The sequence below is a fragment of the Pezoporus occidentalis genome, unplaced genomic scaffold (genome assembly GCF_034315485.1).
Source record: "Pezoporus occidentalis ecotype Australia unplaced genomic scaffold, CSIRO_AGI_Poc_V1 ctg383, whole genome shotgun sequence".
Lineage (NCBI taxonomy): Eukaryota > Metazoa > Chordata > Aves > Psittaciformes > Psittacidae > Pezoporus > Pezoporus occidentalis.
This window is the reverse complement of record NW_026915706.1, coordinates 144,613-172,298: the sequence shown is the minus strand read 5'-3', so window position 1 is coordinate 172,298 and position 27,686 is coordinate 144,613. Positions and strand designations below refer to the sequence as shown.

The window sequence follows — 27,686 nt, the reverse complement described above, 5'->3', positions numbered from 1 at the left end:
CCCCTCTGTGCTAACAGGCGATACCAAAGCACGGATTCCTACCTTTGCAAGTTGGTGCTTGTGACCATTCTCCATTTGTACACGTGATATAATTTCCACCCATCATCTGAAAATTGCTTTCGCATTCAAAGTGCACTCTGGCACCAGGCAGATACCTCTCCTGTTGAGTGCCTGTGATGTATGCATGGGGAATTTCAGGTGCAACTCCACACGTAACATCTGAAAAGAGCAGTAGAGCAGGAGCAATATGAAAATCACAGGTGTTGCATTCCAGAGCATTACTGTTCCTGAAGAACAAAAGCAGTTTGTGTACTATAGATCATTTTCTACATGTAGGAAAGTAAGATGTTATGGTCTTCATTCTGCACTGTTTTGCCACACAACACTATTTTTGCCTAGAGCGACTAAAAGAGAAAAGGAGTGGCCGAGATCCACCAATCTCTGCACCGATTGTGCTGACTGGCACCTTACAGCATCATATCTAGGTGTTCCTGCTCCGGCAGGGGGATTGGACTAGATGATCTTTCGAGGTCCCTTCCAATCTCTAGCATACTGTGATAGTGTGACGTGTCAAAGTGCTGTAGAGTTAAGTGATTTATTTACTGTTTGAATGTAACTTTCAGCAACCAACGTGCTTAGCAGCCTGCATCCATCCCTCCATAATCCTCTGCCTGCCTAATTTCAGCAGAGAGACGAACTTCAGCTACTAGCTTTTGCCCACAGAGGAAACGTTTCTTTGCTGACAGACCCTGCTTTTTGTTTGTCAGGAGCCAGAAAAAGAGGAGTTGTAGCAGCCCATCCAAAGCAAGCCACCTTGTGGCTCTATTGGCCAGACTCACCTGCATGCCGGATTTGAAACTATTTTAATTCACAACATGAAAGACCAAGAAGGATCATGGACTAGTTAGAAGCAGAACCTATACCTTCACAAATGGGCAGTGCTGTCCAATTTCCTTCTCTGCAAATAATTTCGGGAGGGCCAACAATCAGGAACCCCACATCACACTGGTAGCGAATTGTTTCACCAGGCTCATAAACGTCCTTGCTTCTGCCTTCTGTCTGAGCATTGGCAACTTTTGGAACACTTCCACATGGCATTTCTGTAAAGACACAGAAAGCTGATGCTTGTGCTAGTGTGATAGACATAGAATTGAGTGTACTGTTTGCACCAAACAGATGCTTTAGTGAGCTTTTTCTAACATCATCATAGTCATCTGCCAACAGTGGATTTCATGTAATAGGTAGCATGTGGAAGATTAAATAATCATTCCTCTAAACAGGCATGGACTTCAGCCACTGAAATATTTAGATCCTGTTCCTAACCATGCCAGACAAAATTTTAACAAAGAAGTCTTCTGTCCCCTACTACACTGAAGAGGTTTCCACCACTGAAGCACCAAAGCAGCTCCTAGGCTTCAGTGTAGTAAACAGAACCTTGCATTGTGAGGATGTGTCCAGGGTCCACCTGGCAGAGATATGAACTGAACATAGCTTGCATGAGTACGAGAGAAAATTTAACAGCTAAACTGAACTTAAAAAGTCAGTTTTATATCCAGTCAGAACTGCTCTGAAGACATTCATGATGCTGATAAGATTCCATTGCAAAATAAGGAGTTACTGGCACTTACTATTGAACCTCCTGTTTCAAATTATTACTATCTCATGGCTAAATGCACTTCAAAAAACCAAGTATTTGTTGATATTACCCAAGCACGTAGGAGCTGAAGTCCAGTTTCCCATAGAACACGTTATCTCTGATGGTCCGTCTAACTTGTATCCAGGACGAGAAGTATAATTTAGTCTGGCACCAGCCAGATAAATTGTTTTCCCTTCTTTTTTAATTTTTAAGTTTTGATTTTCCAGCCTGGGATCATCAGCGCATTCTATGGGTCGTGGTGGAAAACAGGGTCTTTCTAAAACATATATGTAGAAAACACAGATGAATAAATGTAAGACAATATCCCAATGGCATGTGCTGTCTTAAAAGCGGAAAGAAAAAGAAGTAACCTAAACTTAAATTAATTGGCTTGAAAGGACGATGAAGAAATAGATAACATACACAGAGCAAAACTTTTCTCTCCTTCTCTCCTTTCCGTTCTATGTGGGGTTTCTCTCTTTTCCTTTCAACCAAATTAAAGCCATTTCTAGTTCAAAGCAAAGAGATACAGTTACATCTTTGCATGAAGAACACGGAACATTTCATAGGCAGAGAAATAGAAGAGACATTATCTGGGGACACTGAAGGTGAGTTTCTGGAATGATAGCCATTACGTTTTTCCACCATTCACAAAGTTACACCAATGTTCTGTGGAGTTTTGTGATGACATGAAAATCAAAATCAAAAAGAGAAGAGAAATGATGAAGTATTAGAATGTATTTCCTGATACATACAATGGATTAAATCTCTGTGAAGCTGAAAAAACTGAAAGAGAAATCTCAACTCCAAACCAAAGTTTGCTACTACTATAACTAAATAATAAATGATACTGATATTTTCAACATGACACTATCAAAGGCCACCAGTAAAAACGGTGCCAATCCATTCTGCATCATACTAAACAAACAAATAAACACACAGCTCTTGAGGGTCTGCCTGAAAGTTGCATTTCCCACCTCAGATAGTCTGTGTACATGAAAAGATTTACTCTCCAGCAGTTGGTTAACTGCACTTTCTTTAGCAACTTTGTTCTATTGCTTTTCTGCAGTTACCTGTTCATGATAATATTAACATAAACACTACCATTCCCCTGTTAATGATGATGGTAAATGCATAACACACAAATTCATAACAAAATAAATAGGAAAAAAGAATCCACTACTGACCCACACAGTGAGGTGGTGATTGCCATTTCCCTTCTATACATGTTATTTCATTCATGCCAATGAGCTGGAAACTCTTCAGACACGAAAAAGCTATTTTACTCCCATTCTTGTAGTTCCTTCCAACTGTTGTCTGTTGAGCATGAGGCAGCTGAGGTGGAGGTGGGCATGCGCTTTCCTCAGCTAAGGGCACATACTCGTGTTATAACAAAACATAAGATAAAGTAGAACGGTTCATTGCAGATTACAAGACAAACAACCAGGAAAACACTGGCAGTAGATAATACTTCAGTAGCTATCTCAAGCTTTCATTAATATTAATCATGATCACTTTGCTCTGCTTCAGAAACGCCAGAGCTGCCTTCAGACGCTTATGTGCTTTCCTACTTATAGGAGACCGTTGCCTACACCAGTTAAAGCTTGAGCTTTTTGTAGTCCTTCCTTTCCCTTACAAACAGCTGCACACTCTTGTGTGCTTTCTATGTTCCTCTCTATGGTGAACGTAGGAAAACTGGACCAGCTCTTGAGGTTCTTGTTTCGTTTTGTTTCACTTTGTAGTTTGTTTTTTTTCTTCAGACTTATCTGGTAACAGAGCTAAATAAGAATCACAAATGGAAACAAAGAAATAAACTTCAATTTTGCCACTCAAGGAACAAAGGGCTGCTCCTACCAAGGTAGAGAAAAAGGGAGGGAAGGAGGTAGATCTCAGAAGGAGATCTGGAGGAGACCTCCGGCACTTGGTTTGTTGCTTCTAGTGGCTCCAGAAAACTTGTTTTTGAAATGGAATGCTCCCTTGAGTGACTGCCTCTCTGTCTACTCCTCCCACTTCCATGCATCATTTCCCGTGAATCTGGCATAATCAAAGCAGGCAGTGAGGTGATGATTGTTTCACAGTCATGCCTTCTACAGGCAATATTCTGCTAAACAGGGAAAAATAGGAGGAAATTGAAAAAAGAAAAAAAAAAAAGGCAAAATCAGGACTAGAAAAGCTTTGAGTGCTTCCAGAAAATAAAGGAACTTTGGCCTGAGCTTCAGCTATGTGCTACTCTCATTTGCACCACAGTAAAGACCTTTTGAAGAACTGAGAAATTTGCCATTGCATCTTTCCTCACATCAGAAGTGGCAGTGACAACTGTTCCACTGTCAGAGTACACATAACTATGTCTGGCTCACTAAAGCCATGCATCTCTAAACCCAGTTAACTGTTTAAATGATTGCCGTAATTATTCATTACTATCCCTTAGCATATCACTGAGTAAGCACACATACAAGTGTATATGTAAGCATTCCTATATCAGACTAGTGACACAGCAACGTTAAGGAGGTTTAATAATAAGCATTTATCATTCCTCCATAAAAAGAAGAAATAGTGTGCAAATCTAAACCCATACCTGTACATTCAATCTCCGGTAACCATCTTCCAGACACGCAAGCTGCCTTTTTAATCTTTCTGTCACCTGTTGTACATGTGTAACGTATAACTCCAGGGGACCCAGGCTCCTTTTTTGACTTGCGAAGCTCAATACCCATTGGAAGAACACACTGAGGGGATGGATCTGAAAAAAAAAAATCAACAAAAAGAGCGAAAACACCAAAACATACACATGCATTCTGTGATGAAGAGGTCATCAGTTTCCTAATGCATGTCCATGTGAAAGAGTTATTTTTTTTACTGTACTGTGAGATAACCCCTAAGATTCCTAGATTACAGTAACAGAATGATTGCTTGCTCCAGATATCTAAAGATGAGGCTGCTCCACCTCACAAAGCATTGATTTTTACGCTGGCAGTTTCCCTTTTGTTGAGTGCAGTAAACAATACAAAACCTAATAATCCTTTTCTTCCCTAAGACTATAAAATGATAGTAAGATGAGCAAGAAGCAGCTTGTAGAAGCACGAGCATAAAGGAAGTACTACTCCACATTGTATATGTATCAGGTTATCAATCTCCTGTTGAAGTGTTGCTGTCATAACTGTGTCTTAACGCCCTCTACCAGTGATTCTGAGAGTCAGAACACAAGCTAATTGTGAGAGCTCATCAGACCGTCTTTTGTGCCTGATTCAAACCTCAGCGTAATTGTAAATAAAGGCACAGAGGTCTCAAATCACTGATGAATATAAAATGACTTCAGAATAAAGAAGGAACCAAGAACTGAATATATGCGTTCTGTTAAAGAAAGACAAGCAATTGGCTAGAGTGATTTTTCACAGGCAAGAGTTACTCTTGTCCAGTATTGACTTTTTCTTAAATTACTGACTCTAATGTAATTTTTTTCTTTTTCTTAGGAAAAGTCTTTGGTCTATATCTTTGTAAAAGGCATTATTTTCATTCAACTTATGCACTGCAAAACTAAATGGAAAGATGTGAAAAAAGAGAAAACTACTGATGAAGCGAAAAGGACTAATCCACATAAAAATGGTGAGGATGAGATAAGCCTAGCACACTTTGTTTATTAATGTAATTTTTAATTCCCAGTAGGGTTTCAAAAATCAAAGTAGTACAAAGAGACATGAAACTACAAGTAATTAATGCAGCAGGCATGCTACTTTATTGCAGGTATGTCCCAAGGCTTCTGAAAGGTTGTTACTAGGGAGGAACACTAGAAAATGGGTAAAAGCCACCACATACCAAGGATGCACACCTGTACACCTATACTTGATTTTACCCACTGTGCAAGTGTCCATTCCCTTCACCAAACCTACTCAGAGTGCTTACACAGTTGTAGGTGTGGAGTCTTTCCAGGATGAAGGACTTAGTTGAGATGCATGAAACTATAGTAGCTTTGGCTATGTATCGCTAGCTGAAATCGTTCAACTTTAAATAGATTTATGTTTCACTCAGATCTGAAATATTACAGAAATATTATGTATGGATGTAGCATACCAACACAAAGCGGTAAAGGCTCCCATTCCCCATTAAGACATTTTATTTTCATTTCCTCAGAACTGCCAGTGCCTTCTTTACATCCACACATTACTTCATCACCATGGGAAAACTGTGGCTGGTCTTCTTGATGGAGAACAACATTTGGAATAGAGGAAGGAGATCCACATGGCATTTTGTCTTCTGTTGAAAACAGCAGAAGTATTCCACAATAATACTGGAGTCATATATGAATACTGAAAGAACTTAAATAAAAATAACTATATTTGCATTTCGTGAGGCAAACTTACTCCCATTAATTGTAACAGCAGCTGGAGTATGTATGTCCTTGAGTCAGTGTACTAAATCCCTCTCCTGTTTTTTCCCTTCCTTTTCCATCACTGTGGTAACTCCACAGCATGCTCCACAAGTACCTTCGGCTAACAGTAATTTCCTCAATCTGTTTTTCATTGTTATATAAACCCTAAAGTGTGAGAAAACCTTCAGTTAATCCAGCTCATGCGGATCCCTGAGTGGGATCAATCCAGCTCACCTGGATCTCATCAGTCAAAATTATATTTGATTATACAGCTACACATTTGTAATGTGCACCTGCAGTTAGTACTATTACAAGAACTGTAAATCACAGTATCATCACTTAGAGGGCTGCAGCGCTGTCACCTCTGTGTGACAACAGGAAGGTTCCTGCTTTGGGCTGTCAGTGTTGCAGTGGTAGTGACAGCACACACTAGGGCAGCAAGTGAGTATTGAGTTTTTTTGAACAGGAAAAAGTCACAAAAGGGGAATAAGGGCATATGCCTGCTCTGGATGAGGGAGAGGGAAGACCCATGATAAACTCAAAAACTGAATCTGAACTCAGGTTTGGACCCCTCTTCTTTCAAGCCTCTGCTCCATGCTGAACAGTTTTAATCAATCAGTGTTGCTCATGGAAGATGTGCCAGAATGCATATGTATAGGGACAGAGTACATCAGTCTATAAAACCTGCACCTTTTATTGGTTGTGCTGTTAGATCACCCTGTGCCATAAGAATGCCCTGAATTACTTTCTGTATTTACAGATTTTCTGCTTGAATACTCCATTCTACTTTAACTCTGAGACGCTGTCTGAACAAGCAAAGAGTAGTTTTGCACAAGCAGTTTTTTAGCTCCTGTCATTGACACTGGTACCCGCAGGTTTGATGTACGCCACCTAATGACATCACAGAAAGTGGGTACTTTCTTCCAGAAAAGGGGGTAAATAAGAGAAAGTGTGTATATAACAATTGCAATTGTATACTATAAATTGCTTGCATTACATAGATATTCCGTACTATTTATATATTTATAATTATTCTTTCTATATTACGTATTTATTTTCTTCCTATAATCACAGCAATTATTTTATTGGACTGCTAAGATTTCAACTATATTACTAATAAGGTTTTGGCTTTACTACATAGTGTGTATTTACTTTTTAGCCATAACGTGATTTTGAACACAATGTATTATACCTGCAAATATGTAATTCTATTTGTGAAAATATCCTTAAAGTATTAGCCCACAGTGAATTACAGACTTCTCACAAATAGGAGTTACATAGATTACCAATGCAAGAGGGAGGAGATGACCACTGCCCATCAACACATTCTATTTCCTTTGATCCAACCAGTTTCAGTTCACTGTTGCATTGATATGTCTTTCTGTCCCCATGATAAGACCGTTTCACAGAGGTATCAGCAATACTTCCATTGGTAATCTCAGGTGGAGGTCCACAGCCTTTGGCATTCACTGAAATCAAGAGATCAAATCTATGCTCTAACATACTAACTCAGTACTTTTAGCACAGTTTTATGTGAAGTGCTACATAAAATAGATTGAACTTGTAATTTAAAGTTAAGAAAAATCAGTAGAAGAGGTTAAACAGGTCCTTGGCTTATGTCTTTGAACATCTGTATTTGTGCTGGGCTGGAGATCATAAACAGATAAGCATCATCCTGGCTCATTCTACTCTCTTATTTCCATGTATTGTCAATTGCCTGCTATGATAAAAGAAGTGATTGATAAAACCAACCCAGTTTTTTAATAATAACTAGCTCTGTGTCATCTCCAAAACAGCTTTTTTTTTCTTTCAGTGTCATGTGATCAAAAAAAGGTACAGAAGGTACAATGTCTGATGAGTATCAACGTTTAGGCAGTGGCATAATGTAGCACATTTAGGATACAGTAAGAGAGGACATTACTCAGACTAATCACTCCTGGCTGCCATGTTGCACATTATTTATGCTTTTAAAAAAAAAATAAGTAATTTTTCACACATTATAGTCAATAACCTGAGCAGAATTTTGTACAATTCATTTACCAGCTCACTTTCAGTTCTTGCCAAACTTCAGCTGGTGTAACTAAAGCTAACTGAAAGTTCAGCATTGAAAGTTCAACTGTTCAGAATCTTTCACATAAAACAGCAAAACACATGAAATGATCCAAAGTTCCTGCCCTTTTAGAGACAAGATGGGATAATTTTTCCTGGGAGCAAGACTGGTTTATAGGAGGTGTCCACAGAAGACTTTAGGACCCAAGCATTTTCATCTATTTCCTACCAAAGTTAACAGAATCATTACCTTTACACACAGGTGGTGATGGAAACCATCCAAAGTAATAGCACTGAGTAGAAGCAGGTCCCACTCTCACGTAATTGTTTGTACAGGTAAATTTCACAACATCTCCATTGCGGTATTTACCCTTCTTGGGAGAAAAGTCTCCATTGGGCAATGTCAGCATTTCACATTCGATTGCTACAAAGACAAAATATTTTAACATATAACGTGCACCTTACAAAAAAATAGACAAAATGCTAAACAGAACAAACAAAAAATAATCTTTAAGAAAAAAGCCTCACAAAATATATAGAGAATTACGCAAGTACAACAATATTCACCAAGACACTGGGGCTCTGGATTCCATTCACCATTTATGCCACACCTTGCGGTACCAGTTGGCATATTATTTGCAGGTTGATACCCCTCCCAACATGCATACTCAATTGTATCTTCAGGCATGAACACAGTTTTATCTGCGTGGTAATTCAAAATGTCCACATGAGGTGCTTTACATGACTCTGTGGAATAAAACAAAAGTTAGCGCATTTTGTGATCCAGAAACACCATTCTTTGGAAGCACCATTTCTGTAGGTGCTTTAGTGTGTGCTAGCCTACTGAACTACTCAGTATATTTGAAACATTAGAAGTTCTGCATTGTCAAAATATGAATGTAGAGTATTGTATATAGCATATTGATATTCTATTGCATTAATTTTCATAAATACGTGTGTAGAAGTAGTATCTTGCATAAATAGTTCCTCCTTAGATTCACTCCCTTTACTACGTATTTTCATTATGATTGATTGGTGTCATAGCAAACAGTTTGCACTCTTGTTCCCCACCATCATTTGTGAGCAGGGTAGGAAAAAAAGGCACAAAATCCTAGGTAAAGGCAACCTAAAATAAAAGGACAAGATATCAGCTAAAGCTGGTCAATATTACAAGCCTTGGTATGATAACACAGGGAGATTAAGTCTTGTCTTTCCTACCCATGTTCAGGAGAGGAAGAAGACTCAAAGAGAATAAAGGCAACACCAGCATGGAAGCCTTTTCAGGTAAAAGCACACAGGTGTTTTTTACAAATGGATTTTTTGACACCAGGGCAGCCATACACATAGTGCTTTTTATGCAGGATAACATATTTTTAAATAATGAACCCCATTTTTCTCTAGTTTGGTCACACTTGAAGAAAGTTTATGGAAGAATCCCTTGGTTCACAGGCATTTCTTCATAAATCTTCCACCTACGCAAGGTGGGAGAACTGGGAGTAAATTTGGGCATATGTACCTTGTATCAGGTAAGAATCACTGGTGAGGTCAGTGATTGCCACCTACTTTGTACTACAGAGGGGCAAAAAGACAGCTCGCCTAGAAGACAGTAGATATTTTCCTGCCTTTGTCACTCCCTTTACGTATTCTCATTTTACTTCCTGAAGCCCCAGAAAAGTCAATCTCTGGAGCACCAGTTGCTGGTTTAAGTCTCCCTCTGCCCAGTGAAAATTGTCTCTAGATGACAAAAAGCTCTGTACATCATGTCTGTGCCTGTGATGGTGACAGGGAGCTCTGAAGACTTTACACTACTCACTGCTGCACTTGGGAGCTGGCGTCCAGCCATTCTCTCGACACTCTGTGGCTCCTGTTTCTCGTAATTCTGGAGTTACAAAGCCAGTGCGACAGCGGTAGTTGACTTTCTCCTGTATATTATATTCTCTCTTTTGCGAGGAGAAATAGCCATTGTCAAAATAGGCAGTCTGGCACTTTTCTGAAAGAGACAGACAGAATTTGCTGTGAGGGTGGTGAGGCACTGGAACAGGTTGCCTAAGGAAGTTGTGAATACCCCAACCCTGGCAGCATTCAAGGTCAGGTTGGACAGGGCCTGGTCTTGTATTCTGAAAGAAAACTTTCACAGTATGCCAAATTCCTTACTAATAAACCATTCTGTGAAAGAGTTTCTTCATTTTCAGAAATCAACACCACAACAAATAGCAATATTTGACACTAGAGAGTCAAGTAATTCAAGACAGGGAAAAAAAAACCCACTTTGAGGAACTCTTGAGGATATATTTCACTGCGAGGAGCAGAGTTAATGATACTTTAGTGCAAGAGCTGCAAAAGTTTAAGCTCCAGATCAGTTTTGGGGGGGTTTATATCAGTGATACCCACAATAGCCTAGGAATCATAAGATTTTATTTTGCTGGCTCATTGCTATCTCAAGATCTCAGTGGGAGGCAGCATGAAACATTCTGTAGTCGGTGCCTCTTTTAGGGTGGAATTTTTTCCTAAAAAAATTTTTATAGCTCAAGAGAAGTCAGGTTGAATTTTCTTTCTATAAAACCATTTTCTAAAGTATTTAAAGTCACTGTGAGACATTCTAGCAATTTCAAGTTTGGTGCAAGTTAGGAACGAAAGCTGGAGTTTGGAGAGGTAACCTTCCTATTCCCCCACCCTTCCAGTATGGTGCTGACTAGAAAGGAAGCAAGAGAAACAAGGATCAGGTGGCATGGTGGGAGGCTGAAAGGAGACACATTACACGTAAGTTGTGCAAGGCGAATGATGACTCTGTATTATATTACTATGTTAGAACAAGATTTCACTACTGAAGACAAAGAGACTATGGCTGACATCCCAGAGCTTACAGAGACCTGAATGAAGCACATGTGGATGTTTTACAGGGTTACATTGTGCACATAGCGAGCGACCTCAGCTGCATGCAGGGAATGAGCGCCGCACAAGACAGTTGAGAGAATCACAACATTGCATTCCAGTTGTGGAGCACCTAGACTTAGAGTGGTGATGGATTAATGTAGGTGATGTGATGATAGATTTACTGGCTTTAGCTAGAAATGGCAACAAAATACAAGGACACTCACTTTTACGGATACATCTTGGACGAGGTGACCAGTTACCCTTTGTGCATGTGACTTCCCCATCTTCATGTTCAGTCTGATAGTCATCATTGCAGATATATTTAACTCTTTCACCCTCCTTGTAAATGCTTTGGCTACTTGAGAAATAACCATTTTCCAGGCGTCTGACTTGACATGTTTCTAAAGAAGGAAGGTAAGTACCTTTAACCACAGTACGTTTGGCAGCAAGAAGCCAGGTAAATTAATTCTTAGGAACACAGCAAAAAACAGCCACCCTTCTGTAGCCTTCAACCCCAGAAGACATTCGCATTCAAACTGAAATGAAAGCATGTTTTGCTGCACTGCCTTAAGACTGATGAATCACATCAACAGGAGTGCAAGTCACTACATAAGGTGCTATGAAGTGGTCTATTAAGCAATATTGCTTACCTAGTTGCTCATAAACAAGCTCAGCTAACTTCAGTGCATCTAGAGTCATATAGATGAGCTCTGGATAGTCGGCTCTGGCTGAAAATGGTGATGTCTACCCTGAGTGATTTTCAGCACAAAGAAGATGGCTGAAGCAATACTGCAGTTATAATACTAATACTATTACAGTCTGGGTGCAGTTCCAGGGGTCAACTGAAGCAGTTCTACTTTAACAAACTGTTCTTTGTTCCATCTTGTGCTCCATCGGCACAATTTGTGATGCACAGACCTTTGATAACTATGACAGAATTGAGCATATAATGGAAATGCACTTACTGAAGCATTTTGGCTCTGGAGACCAGCCTCTTTCAGAACAGACCATCCGAACCCAGTACCTTCCACTCGGAGTTGAGTAACCAGTATTGCAGTGGTAATCAGCGTGCTGCCCAAAACTCATTGGAAAGTAATAGCTTTTGTAGTACTCCAGTGAGTCAGATAACCTGCCGTTTTCTATAGCGGGGTAGTCACAGGGTTTCTCTTGAAATAGAATTTAACAGCAACAATATCAACACATGCAGGACAAAATGCTCAAGGCACAATTCAGATTCATCATCATCAACTGAGTGCTTTCTGAAACTGACAGACACAAGGCTGCACAACTTGGCAGATCCTAAGGAGCGCAGGAATAATCACACTCTGCTTCTGGTGTCTTTGTCAGTGCTTATGCCTGTGTTGCTCCCCTCCAACTCCAATGGAACCAACAGAAATCCAGCTAAATCGGAGTATTTATTCTATATGGTGAGATGACGCTATCTTTGTAGAATACAAAGAAAAGTCTCAACTAAATTTACTATACTGACCATGGTGGCAGCCCAGACAGCTAGCTCACATATACACACTGAACAGTGGATTCTTAAAATTGAGATGACTCCTGTCACCACTTTAATTTGTAACTTTCAGGATCCTGCCCCAAAAGTTCTTCCTAGCTCTTCTCTCTTCTCATTTTTATTTTAAAACTGCAATGTTTTTCTTTTGTTGTCTCATTTCCTCAAAAGAACTGACCTTTTTCAGGGACAAGTCAAGGATAGAAGGGGAAGATTCCCAGAAGGTTTCATGCAAGTTTACAAGGGTGCCCTACTCGGGTATGGCAAGTAGTTTCCTCCCAAAGCCAAAACCTTCATGCTGGGGCAGGGGAGATCACCCACTGGACAGACCATTCAATAATGAGTGGTCTCAGAATGACACCTGAGTTTTAGAACCCACAAACATACAGAGAAAAGTTTAATACAGATACTAACTGCACTTTTTTGGGAGTAATTCAAATAATCTTATCCAAAGGTTCATCCCAAGACAGATTTCAGCAGGGTTTCTTTCAGATTCTAGGTTTTCCTCTTATTTTTAGGGACCAAAGATCAATGAGTGATAGCTCACTAATTATCAAACTACTTCCTGATTTAGTTATTCAGTCATTAATACTGTGGCTACTGGGCAAAACTATCACTGTAGTTAAGGGAAGTTTAAGCCAAGAAAGAACTCATCAACAATCAAGAATATCATGCTTTGTTATCTGACAGGCTATAATAGGTAGAATAAAACTGTGACTGTTCATAATATACTAACATGCAACAGCACCTAAAAGTCTAAAACTGTGATAACTATGATGAAAGATACCTTTCAAACATTATCTATGTTCTGTTTTTGTCTGGATGCTTTAATACTCACTATGCTCTCTTACCTTAACTGGCATGCTACTCCTCAGGTGGGCCATAAACCTTTCTGACAGGGAGCTGACTATAGCACATTTTAACACATACTTTACAAATGCAGTAATAGATAATACCTGTGTTTATAACATAATGTAAGTGTAGATTATACCCTTGTTTCTGCAGATGATTTTTCCACCACCAAATGAAGCTTTACATCACAAAGAAGCACAATGAATAAGCAGCTCGTTTCTCATGCTTCTTCAGTTTTTCTCTTGACCTCCTTTTTACTGAAGTATTTCCAACAATGCTACACATTGAGTCTTTGTTCATGAGAGCTACTTACGGACACAGCCTGGATCAGGCACCCAGCCATTCTTGGTGCATTCAGCTGTGCTTCTGCCAGTCAATGTTTTAAAATGATATCCGGGATTACACTGTATTGTGATTATATCACCTTCTCTGTAGTTGTCTCCTTGAGGTCTAAAGTCCCCATTTGGAATTCTTGGGGGAGAGCATGTAATCTCTAAATAAAAAGAGAAAAAAGTGGTTGCTAATTTGAAGAACATGTTTATACTTACTGCATAAGTTCTTATTTGCATAGTATATTGACCATAACTGCATAAAATTGTTAAAAAGATGTTTCTTAGGGAAAAAAAAAGGTTACATTTCTCTCCCACTCTTAGAAACATACAGTGCTGTTAAGAGGAGACTGACAGCTGTTACCAATGTAGTGCTAATTAGAAGACTAAACTGCAAAGAGAATGGCTCGAGCAAGAACTAGAAGTGATCAAACTGAATTTGATTCATCTTTTCCAGAAGGTCGTTTTTCAGCTGGAGCTCAAAATGACCTATGCTGGGCTCACTCACAGCTCTCCAGGGCTGGTTAATGAACACTGTCCCAAAGGAGGACAGGTTCATTGACAGGTTGTAAATGGAGAAATAACTGCACTTCTAAATTAGGAACTGATCCTTCAAAGACTGTGTGATTAAGATTAGGGTCTTGCACTGACAATGGAAGTGTTTTGACAACTGAGAAAATATGGGAATGCTGTTGTAAAGAGCCCATGGTATCTTTATGCTTGGAGAAGCCAAGAAAGCATATTATTTATAAACCAGAGCTTCAAAAATACCGCTAACACACTCAGGGCTGGGGAGGAATGACTATAAAGTACCTACAGCTTGGTCTTGCTGTGGAGTGAAGGTGAGTGAATCAGCTGTATGCATGTACTGCTGAATCATCTAGGTTCAGCGATAAGTCCGGTAGGATCCAGAACTAGTGTCTGAATATGCCCCAAATATCTTTGCCCAGCGTATCAGTGCCTGGGAGAATGTTTTATTTCCGAAGAGCAGCATGTTGCTAAATTGTAGGCAATGCATATTAATTAATATAATTGCTAATCTTGATGCAGAAAGGTCAAGAACTGAGTAGGCACTATGACTACTTTATATTTCTAAAGGAGTCTTCCTGGAAGAGGTCCCAGGAAGGTGGGTGGCACACAACAGCCTACAATGTTGCCCTGTTGCCAACATTTTTTTTCCAGTTTCAAACATTTGGCAATTCCTTGAAGAGAATTCAAGCCACAACTGATTTCCACCAAATTTACATCAAATTGTTTCAACTGGGACACAACATTTCTCTTTGTGGGATTTGGAGAGAGATTTTAATACAGTCTTTAAGTTCTGTAGTTGAATGAAACTAAAGAAAGATCCATAAGCCAGAGGGATGATGCCCAACAGGACTAGCTTCAGAAATTCTGGATTTATCATCTTAAACGAGTAAGTGCTCAGAAGGCATTTGGGAGTTAGAAAGCAAGAAGGAGTTTCAGCTTTGTAAATATATTAATTTGTAGAGATTCTCAGACAATTTCTGATGGGAAGTTTCAACACCATGGATAATGTGGTTGTGCAACTGCAGTTCTGATGACATTAAACAAATTGCTGTCTTCAGTGATGGACAGTGGCAGGATTTATGCATACTGTGTTACTTTGGTCTCCATTTATACATCATTTTGTGTCCATGGTTCTTAGGGTTAATGAATTATTATATTGTACGCAGATCTTGACATAATGGCTGTGTAGAAAGTTTTCAGCTTTGTGTACAATTTAGCACTACAATTCCAATGTAATTTTTAGCTTATGCACTTATGGTCATCAATGGAGTACTTATGTTCTGAAATTGGGTTGCTTCACATTTGCTTGAACTCCTATGGAAATGGCCATGTCAACTTCAGAGTATTCCTTCTACAACACTATCTTACTATTTCTGAGCAACTCTGGAAAGGCAGTTTATAAACTTAAGCCAGGATTTTCATTTGAAAGATAATTTGAAGGATACTTTTGTAATTTCCTGTCATTTCTGAGAGGTTGCACCATACACTAACAATTTCTTACTGAAGCTCCATCAGTGAAATAGGGATCATTTCTGAACTGTTCTTTGGTTACAACTAGTTGATCAGAGCTAGTACTTTGGAAATGTAAAGAATGGATATAATAACTAGCAGCCAGGTGCTCAGTCTGCTCACACTACAGTAAGACTCATCAGGACACTCAGACAAAATGCAGAGGCCAGTTCAGTAGCTCAAAAATCTTCCATTTGTTCATACAGGGTGAGATGCTGAGTGCTCATTCAGAAGTACGTCATCAAGCTAAGACTATTATTTTTCCACAGTGTGGTTTAAGCCCAGCTGGTAACTCAGCACCATGCAGCCCCCCTGGCCAACTTCCCCCCTCTGGATGGGATGGTGAGGAGAACTGAAAGAATGTAAACCCCACGGGCTGAGATAAGAACAGTCCAATACATAAAGTGTAACACAAAAGTAGTACTACAATAATGATAAGGGAAATAACAGAGCAAGAGGATATAAAACTAAAAAGGGAAAGGAAAAAAACCCTCAATAAACAGCAGTGATGCATAATACAACTGCTCATCACCTGCTGACTGACACCCAGACCAACCCGAGCAGGGATCTATCCTTCTGGGCATGATATGCTGTGGTACGGAATATCCCTTTAGCTACTTTGAGTTAGGTGTCCTGCCTCTGCTTCTTCCAGTCTTCTTGTGCCCCTCCTCACTGGCTGAGCATGAGAGGCTGAAAAGTCCTTGATTACTGTAAATGCTACTTAGCAACAACTAAAACATGGGTGTATTATCAGCATTGTTCTCAGACTAAAGCCAAAACACAGCACTGCACCAGCTAATAGGAAGGAGAAAAAATTACTGTTACAGCTGAAACCAGGACACCTGATTTTATTCATACTGCTGCAATTCATATGGTATTGAACGACAATTCTTTAACTAGTCTTCCAACATAGAGCACCATCTGGTACACTGATTTGTACCAGTTTTGTTCATGTTACACACACTTTAAAAACGTTGAGACTGTATATGAAGACAATAGGACTTTAAAACCCACACCACTTCTCTAAGAAGTTGGTTTCAAGTGTTAATTTTCCCATGCCACTAAAGATTTCAGATTCCCTCTGTAGTTTGGATTTCTCTGGTATTAACACCTATTTTTTCCTGTTTGCTTAATTATGCTTTTTAGTATTGGATTTTTCTACTCCTTGGATAAAAGGTTTTCAATCACTTTTTGTAGAAGGCAAAGACATTCAGCTTTTTCCTTCCTAATTTTCCAAATTAGGATTTTTCTTCCTGTATTCTTCCCACTAATTCTGAATCCTATAAAAAAAGATTAAAACAACAACAGCTATTAATGCTGCATGAAGTACTTTAGCATTAGTCTCATTTATGCAGTATACTGGCACAATTGTTGCTTTTTGGACCTATTTATTTATATTTACACACAAGTTAAAAAAAGACCAAATTAACTGGTTTTGCTACTGCTTTTCATGAAAAACTCTTTATCTAGTTGTTTGGTCTCTTTAGCACTTAACAATCCTTTCAGATCTTCATGGGATATTGGTCAGATGTGGACGGATTTCTTCTTTTATAAATAAACTAACTTTTGTCATTACTAATCTCTGAAATTACTTCCAAACACAAAAAATGTGCCAAATAAATAACTTTAGGTAAGGCATACCAGTGCAATAGGGGGTTGGATTCCATCCTGCTGCTGTACATCGTGCATCTGCTCTTTCACCATATCTGTATCCTTTATCACAGGTAAACTGTAGTTGTTCAGTTTCCTTGTAAGATGCCTTTGGAGACTGTACATATCCATGCGGAATTTTTGGCACATCACAGATAATTTCTGAAGTTGAGAAAGACAATATCCATATATTTTTGTTTGCTTTTATTTAATAAGAATAAATCCCTATGTAAATAAAATTAAGGTTTGTTTGTTTTGTTTTGTTTTTTTTTTCTTTTTTTCATTTAACTCCAAAAAAAACATTTGCATTTGGAAACTGTTTGAATCTTATTTGAAAACTCTTCAGCGACCTCACTGTGGGTGCTGGGTAGAAAGTGTGGCACAGCACAGCATCAATAGCAAATTGGCTTGTGAATCAGATTTCAAAGCTTTGCTTTGGATTTTAATGGATCTCAGAATCAGTATAATATAAGGCAGGGGACATTCTGAACTAAGTAACTAGGCTGCTGAAATTTAGGAATTTCATTTTTTCAGATTATTTCATTTCCTTGTAATTTCCAGCAAATCTAAAGCTCTCTCATAGCCAGTTGACGATCAGTTAAATCATGGCATTAATATGAAGAAAGAATTTAACTATATTCTGCAAAAGTTACTAACAATTGTGTTTATTCCCACTTTATGCTATTCAAATTCCAATAAATGGGGGTTTCAAAGCAGCAAAATGAAGCACTGAAAGTGTGAACAAACCATACATGTATCTGACATCCTGACGTGTACTCTGCTCTTCTAAACACATGCTTCCCAATTAGATAACTTACAAATAGTTTAAGAAACTTGATGGTCTTTGTTACCATTAGCTTCCTAGGATTCATTCTTAAATATTGACAATCCAATCTCACACAACTTAGAGTCTAGAGAAGAGAGCTTGAGGAGGAGGGAGGATCTTATTTACATGTGTTAATTCCTGCCTGTGGCGCGGCAGGCAGAAGTAAAGATGATGAAGTAATTGGCACCCAGTGACAAGATGAGAAGCAGTGGGCAGAAATTACAGTACAGGAAATGCTACTTAAATGTAAGAAAAAACAGTTTTACTTAACAGTGGTCAAACATTGGAATGGGTTACCCAAGAGAGGCTGTGGAGTCTCCATCCTTGGACATGTTCAAAAGCTGACTGGACATGGTCTTGAGCAACTTGCCCTAGCTAATTGCTTTGTGGGACCTTCAGGGGTCCTCCAACCTGCCGTATTCTGTGGTTCCATTAAAACTAAACATGAGTTAACCGTCTAACTTCCCAAAAGGGATTAGTCTGAAGGAAAACAAAATCCGTCATGATTTCTTTGTATTTTATATGGGTGAATGAAAACCATACTCACTTTTTAAAGTTGGTTCACATAGATTCAAATTGTTTGTGATTACTTTGGTTAAATCAACACTGAAGTGATTGACTCTTATGTAGACATACCAAAGCTATTTTCAAAGAACCTGCAGCCTGGCAAAACATACAGCTTGTAGTGAAAATGTGGAACAAACAGATGGTCCACTATGAATATATTAGCATCCAATATTCTCTAATTTCTCTTTCTTATCCTACTTCTACTGCACATATGCAGTGGAGAGTGTTTACAGCCAAGCAAGGCTTAATTGCTGTAAAATAAAGTGAAAGCTTTGTAGTTTCCTATATAGTAACCAATCCTTACAAATCTGTGAGAACAAAGCTTCTTAATTACAGATAATAAATAGTGTCTTATTTACCTTGGCACTGAGGCACATCACTATTCCATTTTCCATTAGAAGAGCAAATGATTTCTTTAGATCCAACAAGCCTGTATTTTGCATTACACTCAAATTTTACAACCTGGCCAAAGGAATATTCTTGGCCAAGCTCAAATGCACCAGTTGTAATTATTCTTCCATTTTCTGGTGATTGTACAGGTAAACACTTTGCCACTGGAAAAATAAAACAAAGTGAAACAAAAGTAAAAAAGCCCAGCCATTTTGAGGTCTATTCTATAAAATAATTTGTCAGACAAAGAAGTTAAAATACAGAAAACTCACTGTAATTTCCTTGCACATTTTAGAAATATACACTCTTGTTAAGTATTCAGATACTATTTGCAACACATACAGTACAAAACCCTAAGGAAAAAGACAGACTGTCACAGGAGGAAGCTTGCAGACAGGATCTCATCAATCCTCTTCTCTGCCCTTGAAGGTTAAAGACAGCACCCAATGAACTAGGTGACCTCCTAAGGTTTCATGCAATCTAAATTATCCTATGAATTCTATGGATAGTTAGGTAAGCCTTGACTGACATTTAGGGCCAATTCGTCAAAATAGGTTAATTTAACAGAACAATCATATTACCAAAACAATTATATATTATCAGGACATTATATTACCAAAGTAAATAAACACAATATCAGCCATGAACTTAGACCTCTTATCATCTCCTAATTTTGTAACTGCAGAAAAAGGAAGAATTAGCATGTCATTAGATATTTTTTATTAAGAGGGAAATGTCTACCAAATCTCATTCTTAAATGCTCACATGGATATCACTGAGCAAGTGGCTGCTTTTTGTCTACCAGAGCTTCCACCTTGTGACAGCATTTGCCATCTTATAAGTCTATGAACCTTTTCTGTGAGCTCACATTTTATCTTCTACTTTCCTCACGATTAGGACATTATACAAACTCCTCAATCATGAAAGAAAAATCTTATGAGGACTTTGAAATTGCAGTTTCTTGGTGACACGTGACAGAAAATGTTGGAAATCGTTGCTCTGCACTGCGCAGACAGAGACCTGCATGCCTAAAACTGAGGAGATTCAAAATCTACTAAACTAAACGCGGAGTACCCGAGACCAAGGAAATGTGAAAACACAGACTATCCATTCTTATTTACTGAAGTTCTTCCACAGTATGCTAATAGGGAGAACTTACAATAAAATCCTAATGGCTAGGATATTCGCAGAGGTGGAGGAGAAGGCTAGGTAAAAACACACATCCTTTCACATACATCCAAAATGCCTCATCTCAATTGTCTCTTGTAACCATGTTCTGCAGGCATCTACTCCACCAGGGCCTTTAGATGAGGCTGAGCTTTAAGGCAGTCTGGGGTGACAAGAGTCTATTTTGTGAATGCTTTTCAATAAAATCCCGAGTGGTTATTGAACTAAAATGGCCGAGCAGTAATTGTAAGTTTCATTGCTGTACAACTTGAATTTAAACATATGTGAATTAATACTAGTAGAGAGATCACAGACTAGTTCTAGACAGTATCAGATAGATAAAAAGACAGCTTGCTAAAGAACTAAATGTCAAACTTCATTTACCTTCACAGTGAGGGATGTCATTGCTCCATCCATCTGCCTGACACTCACGGTAATTTCTCTGGCTGAGCATCCAGTATCTTACCGAATAAAAAGTAAACAATGCTAAAATACAGTCTCTTTACGTGACAGGAACAGCAGTGCTGTTGGTTTTGAAGCAAACGATGTAGGTTTCATATGCTCTAGCACAGATTAACCAAAACTGAGAAGTTTTTCAGCTGGCCCCTTCCTTATTTTCCTTATTTTAATTGCTTATGGCAAAAAGTAATAATAAAAAAATAATCTGGAAGTAAGAAGTAATCAGTATAATGGCTTCTTCATTACAGAGATAGCAAGCTTTGGTTACAGAACAAATAACCTAGGGATAATTTACATGATCAATGGCAAGCAGAGTGAAATTCCTGTTGTTTGTGCTCTAGTATGACTGAAAACCATGCGATAGCATCAAAATAGGACTTAATCCGAACCATACGTATCTCATGCTTTGATAACCTAGTACTATTTTAGGTTTGAGGGCAACATGGCCACAATGCTGTGGCTTCTGCCTTGTCTGAACTGTAGCTAGAGGAAGCACTGTTAGTCAGGTCAGGTTAGAAAGGTCGGTGAAGAATGGGCTGAAATATTGGGATTAAGGAGACGATTGATTTTGGAATTTTTTTCTGTTGAATTCTGACTAGATTTCAGAAATGCAAAGACTACAAAAGCAAGGTTAAACTGCCATAGCTGGTTTACATTTCACGAACTAAAAATCCAGTCCCAGGCATCCTTAACTAAGCACTACACTATGTATTTGCCTTACTGCAGTTTTCATCGGAGAAGATGAATAAAGGAGGAGCCAGTCAGTGAAGACATTAGTGAGTCTACAGAAATGTCTTCCTTCAAACATGTTTTACAATGCATTCTTCTTCAAAGTAAAAAGAAAAAGAAAATAAAATCATTTAAGCAGGACTGATAAATTGTGGTTCTAAATATGAGACTAATGTCTTTGCTAACATAACTGCATCAAGACTGCCTACTGAAAGCACTGCTTCCAGCACACAAAGCTGCATTTCCGTCTGAACTGGCTGGCTGGTGCAGACACGAGGCAGCCTTACAGAGAGATCACTATTTTTGCTTTCTGCTCAGCCAGCCATGATTTCAAGTTAGCTACAGCCTTAGGTACTTTAGACACTTTGGGTGCCAGCTTCAGGTGCATGAGGTCAGTTACTCCAATAGCACCAGACATGAGAATGAGTTTTATTTAGCATCACCGTAATTGCAGAAATTTAAACAATAATCAAGCATTACTATTAAGTTGCAGCTGCATTACAGACAACAATTTTATAACTGACACTATAATTAACAACTTCTATTAACTCTCATATATTAAGTTAAATAAATATTACCCATCATTACATCTGTACTCCACTCTGGCACCAAACACGAATTCACTTCCACTGGTAAGTTCAAAGGAACCAAACTCAGTATCTCCAGGATGTCCACAGGGCTTATCTGGTAAAAAAACCAAACCAAACCAAAACCAACAACAATGACAACAACAAGCAAACAGAAGCAGCAGAAGAAAAAGAAATTACTTACACCATATGTAGGAATGTGAAAGTGTGAAATACAGCACTTTCCTAGTAATTACTATTGAGTATGAGCCTTTCAAACATCAAGGAAGAGGTGTTTGCATAGATTCTAACCCTGCTCCAGTGTGATTCAGAGAAAACGGACAACCTCATGATCAGTGTCGCTGTCTAGTGTGGTTTATCTTGAAAGGGGAACACGATCACTTAATCTGTGGCACACCATCCCTTTTCTCCTTCAACCTGCACCTTGCCAGTGTCACCATCTATTCACTTGGTGGCGGTATTTACTAAGAAGTATGACTAAAAGCAACCCCAAATTTAGTATAATTTGAAAGATCCTTGTTGAATGGCTGGTATACAATTACATATAAAACTGAGAAGATCTAAAGGAAACTAAGTAAGAACTTCATGAATTTATTTTTACTCATGATTTATATCTGTCTCTATTTGAATGACACCTGGGACTTAAATTTATATTATCAACTCAAACACTATATTCTACTAGTACACATTTTGTATGTCAGATATGCAAGGAAAAGAACCTCATGAGCCTAAAACTTCTTTGTGTGTAAAACTAACATTACAGAAAAGAAGTATCTGCTGACTAACAATAATAAACTTTTCTTCACTAGTGAATTCTGTATGAGGGTGTGAGATACTTTTAAACTTTTCACATAGTATATTAGAGGTAATAAATAACAGCTCTCTTACTAATGATGAATTTTTTCTTCACAGATTAAAAGAAAAGGAAGGGAAAAATAATTTTAAATTCAAGAAATTATATCTTTCATGGAACTACTTGAATGAACTGGAAAGAAGGCAATGCTGGCTCTTGACTTGCATTCAGAAGCTAGGCGAGTGCTTTATTCTGCTTAGACTGTAAATTTCATCTGCATTAGACCTTTTCAGAAATTTTGGAAGCAAGCTCCTAATAACTTCATAACCCAACCTAATAGCAACATAAATCAGTAAAGAAAGAAAATGATAATCTTTTGATCTGAAGAAAAGAAATTTCCAAAAATGTTTCCTTATGCATACATACTTTTCCAGACCATATTTTAAAGGATGCTGAAATAAGTTAGTTACAGCCAAGGATACAATGGCAATTTCATACTGACAATACTGGCAAGGAATGTGAAATGTCAAGTCAAATGGTTGCGTGTATTTTGCATAAATACTGACTTCTGCATTCTGTCGCTGGTGGGAGTTGCTTCCATTCTCCATCACCACACTCAAATACAATTCGTCCAAGTTTTATATATCCAGGCCGACATCTGTATGTTACTTTAGTGCCATGTGGATAGGGAGGCTTGTCCCACCTTTCAGTAGGCACTTCTTTAATCCTCCTAGGTGGGGGTTCATTGCAAGCTAAAAATTGTAAACAGAAAACATTGGTGACTGAAGCACATACTACAAACACTAAAATAATTTTACAATAGAAAATGTAGCAAGAAATCCTGGGGACATTTGTGATCAAATGAGCATGTTTTCTACTTAATCTCACAAAACAAGAAACTGCCAAGAATCCATATATTGTAGGAATACGAAGACATATTTAGAAGGACATAAAAATAGTCAAGCAAGTACCAAGAAACCACACGGGAAAGTCTTAATTCATAAAATAGATTTTAGTGACAAAGACTGAGATGAGATTACTACCCTGGTTATAACCACAGACACCCTTTACACTTCCATCTGCAGGAGTCCCTGTGCCTGTCCTTCTATTGCTACAGGGAACAATTCTATGCACTCTGTAGATTCCTTTCAAGTTTCTATTTTCTTCTGTAGCCACCACCATCCTTACTGACATTAACTCCATGTGTCATTTGATCAAGGTCTGCCAAAGCCCCCCTCAGTTTTAGATGCCTCCGTTTTCTTTCTAAGCTGAGACCACCTGATATTCTGAAACTTATTTCCTCATGTCCATGAGTTACTTAATGCACGATGCGATTAATTCTGGGTATTCACTTTGACCTTCGTTAGCTTCAAAACATTTTGACTCAGTTTGGGAGGGGGATGTTGTTGTTCAATATTTCTCATTAGTCCAGTACTATAGAGTCCTTCCCCAAAAGCACTTTCCTGGGACTTCTTCAGTGTCCATGAAATGTACAGCCAAGCCCATATGAGTTACAAGAAATAAGCCTGAATTAATTTTATTAAGAAGTACCTCAACAGCTTGAGGATGAGAAAAAACAAACTAAGGGGGAAAGAAACAAATGTTGGGAAGCCGTTAATGAAAGACTAAATGATCTTTAATAAGTAACATTATTTTATTGTTTTATTTATAATAGTTGACCTAATTTCAGTCACTAATTCTCTGTGCTCGAGTGACTGAAATGCACTTATTTTACAGACTGAAGCTTTACCCAGAATAATAGAGTCTTGACAGTCTAGCGAATCAGATATAGTGAAGTTTGTTTTACATCTGAACATGAAAGATGAGAATTCATCAAGAATAAATGAAAGAATCTCTGAGAAATGCAGCCCTGGAAAAGAAATGAAACCACTATATAGAAAAAAACTAATCGACCAGGGAAGGATATTTCTTAGTGAGTAAATTCATCGCACAGTAGAAAGCTGGCACAAAAGTCCTCTCACCAGTTTTGTTGTAAAGCCAGAGTTTGAGAGAGCAGCAATACTCTCACTGATGCTTTCCTATGGATTGTTTGGATGCTGCCTCAAAGTGGGACTACAGAAAAAATATTTAGGATCTTTCCTCATGCAAGGGATGTGGAGTTATGGCCTGCTGACCTAAACTGTGGAAATCGCAGCCAGATTAAGGAGCTGTGATTTCTAATACAATGTGAGCAGATTAAAGAGTTATTCTTCCGCATCGAAGTGTGGATGTGGATTTTACTTTAGTTGTGCAAAGACATCCCCTTGAACACTCACTGTTGTTATTTCAGTCAGCAAAATACCTACCACATTAGAGGCACATTTTTAGAAAATTGTTTAAAGATCAAGAAAAAAAGCTGCAGAATTTTAAGTGTTCTGCAGTTACAGCCTTTTGGAAAAATATAAAGAGTGCTAATTGTGAGATCCAATAACTTTATTTTGGCTGTCTTAAGTAGCCATAAGAAGCAGACAAGCTTTGATGATACTGTTGAGGTGTTAACAGAAGAGTATGCTCTCACATTCAGGTTCTTTCCAACTACTTTAATAACTACTCTCCCTCCTAAGAATTACATCTAAGTAAAAATTATAGGTCCTGTTCACTAGAGGGTACTGCTATACTATCGAAAAAGGCAGGAAGGAGTTCTGCCTTAGCAGGGTTAAGACTCGCTCACCTTCTAATGAGTGAACTGAACAGGACTACTACTCTAGCTAGTTCTGCCTTTCAAATGTGTCAAAAATAGTTAGTTTACTTAAAAAAAAAAAAGCACACAGTTTTTTCACAGTAATAGTGAGAAAGGAAGTTTTCCAATTCTACGTATTTTTCACCAGAACTCTTTACAATTTGTGCTTTCAGTTTGCAAGGTGAGAAAGCATGCTCTTATGTGATTTTAAAATGAAGCTGTTTAGTACAAGGAGAGCTTCTCTGCTCTATTCTTCACTTCTGGGTTTTATCATATTTTTATTATCTGTTGTGCAGAATGGTGCCTTCTAACTCCTTTTTCACATAGGAAGAAAAAAAAGGTGTGAAAATGAATTGCCTTAGTCTCTTCATCATTACTCAGACATGCTTCTTTCCGAGTTTAATTTCAACTCTCAGATTGTTCCTTACCACCCCTGCCCTGGTGTCAAACCATATCAAACCATGTTACCATCAGGTGTTACAGTGTGTACATACATTTCTGACTACAGCTAATTACTCTTTTTTTAAAGCAGTTTCTAAGTAGCTTGAAAAGGAAAAATCTGCTGATGGGATGTACTTCTAAACTGTATTAATTACATCACACACCTCGCCATGTGCACTCACCAAAACTGGAAGGGTTGTATTTTTATATTAGAAAGCTTGCACCAAACGCATACCTTCAAATCCTTTAGTGAGAGACCAGGAGAGCTGGAATTAATCAATTACTATTAATATGTGACTTGAACCCAGTGAGAAATAGCTATAGCTCAAGCTGCTTTCTTGCTGTCATTGTGCTGGTAGCAACTTCCATAACGTCATGCACAAACTATGAATTCAGGTAGAAGTATTTTTCAACTCTTATGCAAAAACCCAGCTCTTGAACAACTCACGTAGACATTCAACATAACGCTTAAACTAAGAACCCTGGTAATACTTGTCTTGGATAAATCAAATATTGCTACATTCACATTCCTTTGCAATCTCCCTGATCTAAAGGAAGCACTGTGAAAAGGAAGTGCAAATTCAGGCAAACTTTCATTTCAAATTTCAGGACTTTACTGGACATTTTTCCAAAGAAATTAGACTTTGTTAGTTGCTTTGGAACAGTATTTATTATAAGCATACATAAAAAAACATGATACATTTCAGTAATGTCCTGATTTTTCAGTTTTTCAAAGTAAAATCAATCAGATTGCTTTGATTAATAAGGTCTTCATCAACCTCACCTAAAATTAAAAACAACCTGAACCAAGCAAAGACACAGTAGCTCAAAACTAGCTCAAAACCAGCTCAAAACCACAAAACATCCTTCCCCCAACAGGATATGTACAGAAACCCAGATAGAAGGCAAAGAAAAAAAAGAAAAATTTCTAAACATACATTAAACAATATAAGCACAGCATCAAGAAAAAATAAATTGAACAGAGAAACAGAAAATACCAGAGGCCTCTGAAAAGGATCCCAGAATACTTGCTAACTCTTTAAACACGAATGAAAGCATACCTGTATACATTTATCTATACCATTTAATGGATTCAAACTAGTCTGTCAGTCAACAGATATTTTGTAAGCTTTTCAGTCAATTTTGCAATTATTCCTCTTTCTGAGACGATTTTACAGATTCTTCTAGGCAGAAAGAAATGCTTTTTTATTGAATTATTTTGATCTACCAGCTCTTTACAGAGTTTAGATATTAAAATTAAGGAGCATAATTAATAATAAATGAGTTGTCTTCCTCTAGTTTATAAGGATTGCAACCATTAAAAAGTTGTGCAACAAATTAATAACAACAGTTGTTATAAAAAAAAAATAGGTGAAATAACGCCTATCACAGGATACTAAGTACTAAAGGCGCTAAATACTGCCAGAAAATATCTCAATTATTGTAGTCAGCAGTTCATTAAATAGCTACAATGCAAACATTTTATTTACATATTTAGTTACCATCTTCATGTACACTTTAAGAAAGGGTTGAGTTTTATTCTGCCACATTAAAGCTTACCTCTTTCTGCAGTACAATATATCCAGCATAAGACCAGAGCTGTGTAGCCCAGGAACGACATCCTAGAGATTCAGAAACTCAAACAGATTTAGTATCTTAGCCTACTTGTTTTAATTACTTTGTGTTATTTCCAATCATTTTCCTCACTAACTGTTCCAGGGACTGACCTTGCAGAGCA

The 27,686-nt window shown here is 38.1% G+C and overlaps 1 protein-coding gene across 4 annotated transcripts; it reads right to left on the bottom strand.

The window, feature by feature from the left end:
- Positions 1-27,670, bottom strand: CFH (complement factor H). Of its 4 annotated transcripts, XM_062632116.1 has the most exons (19): positions 27,509-27,670; positions 23,394-23,579; positions 22,026-22,131; positions 20,644-20,720; positions 19,062-19,256; positions 17,301-17,471; positions 13,604-13,783; positions 11,891-12,091; positions 11,150-11,326; positions 9,865-10,041; positions 8,619-8,798; positions 8,302-8,475; positions 7,289-7,471; positions 5,705-5,887; positions 4,212-4,376; positions 2,824-3,003; positions 1,707-1,913; positions 924-1,100; positions 1-219 (listed from the first exon to the last, which is right to left on the bottom strand). In XM_062632116.1, the coding sequence occupies exons 1-19, from the start codon at positions 27,567-27,569 to the stop codon at positions 11-13; spliced, it is 3,189 nt and encodes a 1,062-aa protein (XP_062488100.1). In that variant the 5' UTR covers positions 27,570-27,670; the 3' UTR covers positions 1-10. The 4 variants fall into 4 exon arrangements, with proteins under 4 accessions (XP_062488100.1, XP_062488101.1, XP_062488102.1 ...); XM_062632117.1 differs by lacking the exon at positions 17,301-17,471; XM_062632118.1 differs by lacking the exon at positions 23,394-23,579.
- Positions 27,671-27,686: the final 16 nt, after the last annotated feature.

Bases quoted from the DNA above. Each gene is read 5' to 3' on its own strand.
- CFH (XM_062632116.1), bottom strand. From the start codon at position 27,569: ATGTCGTTCCTGGGCTACACAGCTCTGGTCTTATGCTGGATATATTGT. The intron at 12,092-13,603 runs GTAAGTAGCTCT...TTCTATTTCAAG, and splicing joins GCCTGATCCAGGCTGTGTCC to AGAAACCCTGTGACTACCCC. The intron at 3,004-4,211 runs GTATGGGTTTAG...ATGTGCCCTTAG, and splicing joins ACCGGAGATTGAATGTACAG to CTGAGGAAAGCGCATGCCCA.